The 9,228-nt window shown below is 40.1% G+C and overlaps 1 protein-coding gene across 1 annotated transcript in view; it reads right to left on the bottom strand.

The window, feature by feature from the left end:
* The window catches only part of MDGA2 (MAM domain containing glycosylphosphatidylinositol anchor 2), a 448,026-nt gene that overhangs the window by 99,528 nt on the left and 339,270 nt on the right, over positions 1-9,228 (bottom strand). The window contains exon 10 of the mRNA XM_032214074.1: positions 6,075-6,223. Within this exon, the coding sequence (XP_032069965.1) occupies positions 6,075-6,223 (149 nt within the window). The remainder of the gene's footprint in view (positions 1-6,074; positions 6,224-9,228) is intronic.

Genomic DNA, 9,228 nt, shown 5'->3' with positions numbered 1-9,228 from the left:
CGAAAACAGGCCCAGGTTGGTTTTTTTTTTTTTTGGCAAAAAAGGGGTGTGCAAAGGGTGAGGGAGGCCTGTAGAGTGCTCCTGGGGGCTGGGGAAGGCAAAGACAGCCCTTTGTGAAAACTGGGCCCATTTTTCACTCAAAAGGAACCTTTTATCGAGAAGAAGTACTGTATTTTTCAGACTATAAGACGCACCGGAGTATAAGACGCACCAAAGAGGTAAATTAAAAAAAAAGTTTTGCCCTCCCCAGCCCCCAGGAGCACTCTACAGGCCTCCCACGCCCTCTGCACCTCCATTTTTGTGAAAAACAAGATTCGCGGGATGAGGTTTCGGAAGGTCAAAAATGTTGTATTCGGTGTATAAGACACACCCAGATTTTCACCCTCTTTTTTGGGGGGAAAAGATTTGTTTATACTCCAAAAATACAGTAATAGTAGGACAGGAGAAGCAGATTATAATTTCCCTCCAAAACTATTACAGTTAGAAATAGGGCTTTTGAATCCCTCCCTCCAGTCCAAATCTGGATTTAGCCAATTGACAGGTGTGAAATGTTTATTTCAAAGGCCGTCTTGAGAAACAGCTAAGGAACTGTTCCCAGCATCTTCTTCTGCTTTGGATTTGGATTTATTTCATTTATATGCCGCCCTTTTCCCCGAAGGGGACTCAGGGCGGCTCACAATTCAATCAGGGAAGGGGGTACAGACAGGGGGATAAAAAAGACAAGACATAACAATACAAAATTTAAAAACACACAACAACCATACCATTCGAGAAGGGGGGCAAAAACTCTTTAGCCCCAGGCCTGTCGGAACAGCCAGGTTTTAAGGGCTTTGCGGAAGGCCTGGAGGGTGGTGAGGGTTCGAATTTCCACGGGGAGCTCGTTCCAGAGGGTCGGAGCAGCCACAGAGAAGGCTCTCCTCCGGGTGGTCGCCAGCTGGCATTGGCCGGCGGATGGAATTCGGAGGAGGCCTAATCTGTGGGATCTAATCGGTCTATTGGAGGTAATTCAGTTTGCTTTCAGCAAACTGAAGCAATACACCTGGCCCTCCCTGCTTATTACATTTCAAAGAAGGTGGGAATACTGCAGGGCCCTTAGACTCCTGGGAAAAGGTTATAAAAATACAGCTTATCCCCATGCTCCCCCCTCTCTCAATTTGAATGGCAGTATCACTTTAGGGATCTAGCAGCATTGTCCCTTTTTTGGAGCGGATGAATACTGGCTCAACTTTCTTTCACCTAGCATTTATTCCATTCTTTAGGTAGTAGTTCACTCCCAGCAGGTCCTATGACTACATGATTTTTTTTAAAAAAATGGCTACTTACTAATGCAATAATAGAGATTGATAAGGGTCCTACAAGCTCTTAAACAGAGATAACACCTACCTGCTACTTTGAGCTGAAAACAGACCACAATTAATTCTGGCCTTTGTGATATGCTAAGCAAGTTATCTAATCACATTGACTCATGACCAGATGACACAGACAAATTCTGTTTGGCCCACACTCAATTTGACTTGCTGACACATTTCAGACCTTGAAATGAAGGTGGCATATTTTAATGGGCTCATCAACGGAATTCTAATTAACTGCTGATGCTATGTGATGATTTGATGAAGATGTGACTACAGATGGAAATTAGTAAAGATGTGATAATAAACAACTCAATGCAAATATATTAATTCCATTCTGCCCAACACATGGATTAACTCTCTGAAAAAGGGACTCCAGAAGAGAACATTCTTGATTCCTAACTGCTAAGCCACTTTTAATGCTAGATTTCTCTGCCAAGAATGAGAAAAGTAAACTTGGTTGTGGCTGATGGAAAGTTTGAGGTTGAGCATTCTCAAGAATGAAAGCCATTCTGGGTTTATGATACCCCAATAAGAGAGAAACCACCTTTTGTATTTTCCCACCATATCAGGATGTGGAGTCCTTGGTGCACTCTGAACTTGGTTGTTTTCCTGCAGACATGTTATTATCCAACTAAGTAACATCATCATTGTTATCTAGTTGAGTAACAAAACATCTGCAAGAAAACAACCAAGCTCAGAGAGTACCAATGACCTTACAGGTCAACCTGCGCTACAAACATTCCCTTCTACTGATACTGGAATGTATTTATTCTTCCAATTTCTCTCTCCCTAATATTTAGATGCAGACAAAAAAGAGCCTTAGCTGGTAGTACTTGCCACATGGCTTTCCCTGCCTCTCTGATATTTGAGTTTCACATCTGGAACACAACATCATGGAAATCTGAATAAAGAATGGGGGCAAGCTTCCAGTTTGGATTGTCACCTTATGAGGGCAGATCACTTTCTCCATAACTGGAAGTGTCTAGCCATTGTTATGGACCTCATTTTGCCCAGGGATGATGGAATTTCGGCTTCAGTAAAAGTTGTATATTCCTTCAGATCATCTAATCACTGCATTTCAATTTAATTCATTAACCAACCCAAAACCTCTCACTGAAAATCATAACAATCCCAGTTGTTATGGCACTGAATAATATTAACCAAAGGCAATGATTTCTGGATAAATGAACCATCAATATCATTTGATGCTTAGAGCACATTGCCGGCTTCAGCGAATCTCACAGATTCACAGTGGCTATTCTGCCATGCAGCTGTCTGTTCAAGAAAATGCTGCTTCTGACAAGTCCATTTTTTTTTGCTATGTGGATTGATTAAAAGACCAAACAATTTGCTTCTCCTTTTCAACCAGCCCCATTAAGAGAGAGATATCATTAGCAGCAAGAAGCACACATCAAAGTATTGCAAATTTCCTGCCATTTCATACCAGATATCAAGGAACCCCAAATCCTGCTGCGCTCTTTGAGATCTGAGCTTGCCTTGAGAGCCAAGGTAAGCCAACTTCCCATCATCGATATGTCAGTTCATTCAAAAGCTGCTTATCTTCATGAGTACTGTTTGATAATGCCTTGTAAGCTTAGCCTGGGGGTCTATTTTTCAAACACAAGCTTCAGTTAACATTTAGCATGTCCCACCACAATAGAAAAAGGAACTCACAGGTACCACTTATGAAGTCTTTATGATATATATATATACATACATATATATATATATATATATATATATATATATATATATATATATATATATATATATATATATATATATAAAGAAATCAAAATACTCATGTTGCTCCTTAGATATGGAATAATTCATTTACCATGTACACTCGCTCTGGCTGATAAAGTAGATTCAAAAGGCAGCCAAATGCAAACTTTATAACCCAGTTAATAACAACAGAACAACTCCTCTTGCCTTTCTGCCTAACAAACCACACAGTCTTCTCATCCCAAAACTGCATTTTATACATCCAGTTTGCCTTTTGTTTATCTAGCTCTAGGCTGACTAAAGAAACACAAAACTTTATGGATGAGGCAAAGGACCATTTAATCCAGTCTACTGGATTAAGCCTACTGGTCACACCTCCTGCCTATCTAGCAGTTTGAAAGAATGCAAGTGTGAATAATTAAATAGTACCACTTTGGTGGGAAGGGAAGAGTATCCCATGCACTTTGATGTATAGTCATGCTTGCCACATGACCACTGCAATGTCTTCAGTTACAACTAGAAAAGAGTAAGTTTTACCTTTTCTGGGTCACATAGTAGACAATCAGATGCATCTGGAAAGCTCAAAAACATGGACCCTTCTATTCTTAAAGGTAAAAGTTCCTCTCACACATGCTACTTGTTCCCAACTCTAGGGGGCAGTGCTCATATCTGTTTCAAAGCCAAAGAGCCAGCGCTGTCCGAAGACGTCTTCGTGGTCATGTGGCCAGCATGACTAAATGCTGAAGGTGCATGGAGCGCTGTTACCTTCCCACCAAAGATGGTCCCTATTTTTCTACTTGCATTTTTACATGCTTTTGGACTGCTAGGTTGACAGAAGTTGGGACAAGTAACGGGAGCTCACTCCATTATGCAAAGGCTAGGGATTCAAACCACTGAAGTGCCGACCTTTCTGATCGACAAGTTCAGTGTCTTAGCCACTGAACTACTGCATCCCTTTTTTCTACCCTTACTTCCCCACAATTGGCCTTTACAGTGTACATTATAGGAGCATCCTGGAACAATCAAAACCCTGAGATGGGCTTAATTTGATTTGTATATCACATTAAATCATGATTTGCTTCATTGTTGTTTATGAACAAGCAACAGTTGGCTGAGTTCACATAATATGGTAGTTTCTAAACTGTTATTCAGAAACTAGAATGAATAACTGTGTTGGCAAACTATGCTAAGTTGAGGCCCAAGAAACCACATTATATCCAATTGCAATTAGGAAAGCCAGTCATATACTTCATATCCTAAGAAACTGATATATTAGGAGACAAAAAGGATTTAATATGGACTAGCTAAAAGTGGGATATGTGTAGGGAAAACAGCTACTTGCTAAAAGAAGCAAGGTTATAAAGAAACCTGGACTTTGCTCTGTGTCCTAAGCTGCCTTGGTGTACTGTATTTTTCCTTAAAATGGTTATTTAGATATGTATATGAACTGCAGTTATTAGATTTTCTTTGGAGATGTTGGTAAGGATTCCTGAATTGGTGGTCTTAACAAAGCTGGAGAGCACTACCCTGTTTCCCTGAAAATAAGACCTCCCCGGATAATAAGCCCAATCAGGCTTTTGAGCGCATGAGCTAAAATAAGCCCAACCCCAAAAATAAGCCCTCCCTGAAAATATTGCAACACAGCAGCAGCCATGAGGTGACCACGCTCGCCGCCTCCTGCACCTCAAAAATAATAAGACATCCCCAAAAATAAGGCCAAGTGCTTATTTTAGGGGGTCAAAAGACCCTGTCTTATTTTTAGGGAAACATGGTAGTTGGGGAATCATTGTATTTGACCAACCTAAGAAGACATTGAATAAATTAGTCAAGACTTCCCTATACTTTTCCAGCTTCCAATTCGTCAGCTACATACTAAGATTTTAAAGATTGCAGTATCATTGGCCAATGAATGTTGCATCACACAAGCAGTCTTGTGGAAGATTTAGCTTTTTCATTCAAGCAATCTGTCAAATAAAGGGTGGGTAATGGTTTTTGACAAAACCTAGGGTGGTTTCATTTGTTTCTGTGCAAATTTCCCTATTGATTGGAAGCTAGAAGAAGAAAAAGAGAGCCAACACAGATCTCTGTTGCTAAACTCATTTGGATGATGCTTTAAGAAATAATGTAAATGCATTATGCCCCTTTTTAACTGGGAGTAAGAACAGGCAAACATTTGGGCTACCATAAGGGTCATGACCATTGTAAATAACTTATTGCTCAGAGTAATCCTAATTCCATACAATATTCTTCTATTGCCTTTTGTGCCCCAATATTTGTCTTTCTTGGATAAAAGAGCACATTTCAAAAGAACCGAGTCAAGAATGCCTGTGTCCTTACTTAGGATCCAAATATTTTCTTGTAAATAAATATTATGCCTGACACTGAAATTTCAAAATGCAAGGTTGCCTCTAATTTCTGCCTGCCTTGACTAGAAACTAATTATGGATTTAGCAACCATACAAAGAGATGTAACTTAATATCCTCCATTCTTAACCAAACAATAGGAAGATATCCAATGCAGGAATAGTAATGAAATCTGTCTATTGAGGCCAAACAATTTCTAATACAAAATCTTCATTTGGGCATCCTTCCACGTAGATCTTAATATCTCTTGGGATGCTACCCACCCCTGCACCATCAAGACATTCAAAATATACTGGGTGCCAAAGAGAAGTTTTTTTCTTACAGACTTCAGTTGAAAGTTTCTAAATGTCAGGTTTTATAAGCAGTTGGCACTGTATTTGTGCCTTGCCTGTTGCATCTCCATATTCACTGAACAAGGGAAATACCTTTTGTTCCTCACCTCTGTTCTGCATCCTAGCAAGTGCGAATTGATTTTACAGATGAGTGAGCCATCTCTTCTACGCCACAGCAAAAAAAATACTTCTGTCTAACAGCCATCTAGATTGAAAGCCTCCATGAAAAATAAGTGACAGAAGCAGAGCAATATTGGTTAGCGAGAAAATGGTCCTTTGGAAAAGCACCTGAAGTTCTCACCTGCCGGATCCCCAGATGGTAGGTGAGGATGCGGTCCACAGCATCAGGATTCATCTGGGTCCATTCTAGGCTGTAGGCATACACACGGGCTCTGTTCTGCCACAATGGATTGTAGGTGTCATAGTAGAATTCTGGAGCATATGCTTTGCCTACAGGTAATAAATTGGATGTACAAGTGTAAGTCAAGAAGGGGAAGTACAGAGAACGACAACAAACTTTTTTTCAAGCTATGTGTTGAATAACTGCCAATAGTCTCCCCAGCTGTTCTTACTTTGCCTTTGCCTGAATATCTGAAGCTGAATCTTCATTTCAATATTCAATAAAAACAAATTAAATATTGACAAAACAATATTCTGTTGCCAATTTTCTTTATGCAACAATATAGAAAAGTCCTGAGATGGGATGAGGCCAACCACTTACCAAGTCTATCTTTGTATCACATGTTGTTCAACGAGATATATTTAGGAATCTCATCAGTAGAGAATAACCATCTTTTCCCATTGCTGCTTCCTAGCAGGTGATATTTGTCAGCCCTCCCAGACAAAACAGAACAGGAGACAGGACTAGATGAACTAGATGAGAGCTTGGGAAGAATCCTCAAGGGAAAACAACTCAAGAAGCTTGGGGAATTTTGAAAAATGAGATTACAAAAGCTCAGTCTAGCACAATACCAATGAAGAAGAAAAATAACAGCTCCCAAAAGAAGCCAGCATGGCTGCATAAAGAACTCTCTGACAAATTGAAAGACAAAAAAGTGGAAAGAGGGGGATATAACTAAGGCAGAATATCAGCAAATAGCCTGAGCCGGTAAAGATGAAGTGAGGAAAGCTAAGGCTCACAATGAAGAAAGGCTTGCCACAAAAGTAAAATATAACAAAAAAGCTTCTTCCAACATGTTAAAAAACAAGAAAGAAGTTAAGGAAACAATTGGTCCATTGCTGGTAGAAAGTGGCAAGAAGGGGACAAGCAACAGGGAGAAAGCAGAACTATTTAACTCATTTTTTGCATCTGTCTTTACACAAAGGGAAAAAACAGTCCAACCTATCAAAAACAGCACCACTAAAATCAGATTAGGAACACAGATGGAAATAGGGAAGAAAATGGTGAGCATCTGTATACCCTAGACGAGTTCAAATCAGCAGGACCGGATGGATTACACCCCAGGGTTCTGAAGGAACTGGCAGATGAGATCTCAGAACCACTGAACTATATCTTTCAGAGTTCCTGGAGCACTGGGGAGCTGCCAGAGGACTAGGACAATAACAGTGAAGTCTCTTGAGTCCATTAGTAGTAACTGTGAGAGGGATCTTGGAGTCCTAGTGGAAAACCATTTAAATATGAGCCAGTAGTGTGCAGCAGCTGCCAAAAAAGCCAACACAGTTCTAGGCTACATAAACAGAGGGATAGATTCAAGATCATGTGAAGTGCTAATACCACTTTATAATGCCATGGTAAGGCCACACTTGGAATGCTGCATTCAGTTTTGGTCGCCATGATGTAGAAAAGATGTGGAGATTCTAGAAAGAATGCAGAGAAGAGCAACAAAGATGATTGGGGGACTGAAGACTAAAACATATGAAGAAGGAACTGCAGGAACTGGGTATGTCTGGTTTAATGAAAAGAAGAACTAGGGGAGATATGATAGCAGTGTTCCAATATATCAGGGGTTGCCACAAAGAAGAGGGAGTCAAACTATTCTCCAAGGCACATGAGGGTAGAACAAGAAGCAATGGGTGGAAACTGATCAAGGAGAGAAGCAACTTAGAACTGAGGAGAAATTTCCTGAAAGTTAGAACAATTAATCAGTGAAACAACTTGCCTCCAGAAGTTGTGAATGCCCCAACACTGGAAGTCTTTAATAAGATGTTGGATAGCCATTTGTAAGGAATGATATAGGGTTTCCTGCCTAGGCAGGGGGTTGGACTAGAAGATCTCCAAGGTCCCTTCCAACTCTGCTATTATATTATTGTAATTCTACTTTATGGTAAGGCTACACTAATAGAATCTTGCAAGTTTGAAAGGACAAACTTCCTGCTGCCACTTTTAAATTTTTTATTCATTAGGGTAACTCTTTCTTAAGTTTGTTTCTCTGGCCATTAAGCCAGAGGCCTCCAATCTTTTGGGCAAGAGGGATGTTTTCCCACACTGCCTGCATCCCATACATGCCGAGTTGAGGCTTCGCTCATTTGCGTGGCCCAGTTTCTGGCACACTGCAGACCAGTGCTTGTCCGCAGCCCAGGATTTGAGGACCTCTGTGTTAAGCCACAAGGCACTCCTGCCTCTATTTTCCAATTGTTTCCTAAGCAGCATCTCTTTCTCTCATTCTCCAAGGTCACCCACACATTCCATTATAATTTAATGTACACAGCCTGCAACTCAGGAGGTAGCAAACAGCCATTAAAACTAGTAGCTATGTGTAGTTTGATCTTTGAATTTGTCCAGTTCTTTTCAAATACCCCCTAAATCTTGCTAAGCCTTACCTTAGCAAATGCCAGTCTATTGGTTTGTGGGCAGCAAATCCACGGTAGCCCCAAGTAAGATCAGACAGTATGCAAAGTATACCAGGAGTTGGTCAATCAATAACCTGTTTTCTTAAATTTAGGGATGGTGCTAAAGAAATGACTTCCTAAAATAATCTTTTGACGAGATAGCAAGAAAACCCAGGATATGCATGAGATGGAAGATAAGTGGCTGGAAAATGCAGTAACAATGGGCAAGTGAAAAGGAGATAGGTGGAGGGGGCATAGTATTGAAGGGCAATGGGAAGATTCCTTAGCAAAACAATATAGCTTAAACCCAGTCCAAGAAACAAAGTTGAGAAGATGCGTTAGATAGGCCCTCTCTAATTTATACAAAGGGGGAAACATGCACATTTGCAAACCCCTATAACTGTAGCTATTCTAATAAAACTAATTTTAGACCCATTTAGATTAATTTTTTAATCTACCATACAGAACTGACAATTTGGGCTGATAGTCAAGGCTGCTGTCATGATGACAGAAAAGGAATGGGTTATTGGACAATCACACCTATTAATGCCAAAATTCAGTGGCAACATTGAGAAGGTTCTAGAGGTTGCAACTAAGCTCTTTATTATTTTTGCATATAATTTTATTAAAAATGTTTCAAAAGATATGAAAAGTCTGAAATGCTT

The sequence above is a fragment of the Thamnophis elegans genome, chromosome 1, assembly GCF_009769535.1.
Source record: "Thamnophis elegans isolate rThaEle1 chromosome 1, rThaEle1.pri, whole genome shotgun sequence".
In the NCBI taxonomy this organism is placed as follows: domain Eukaryota; kingdom Metazoa; phylum Chordata; class Lepidosauria; order Squamata; family Colubridae; genus Thamnophis; species Thamnophis elegans.
The sequence above is the reverse complement of the archived record's forward strand: the minus strand, read 5'-3'. Positions and strand labels throughout refer to the sequence as shown.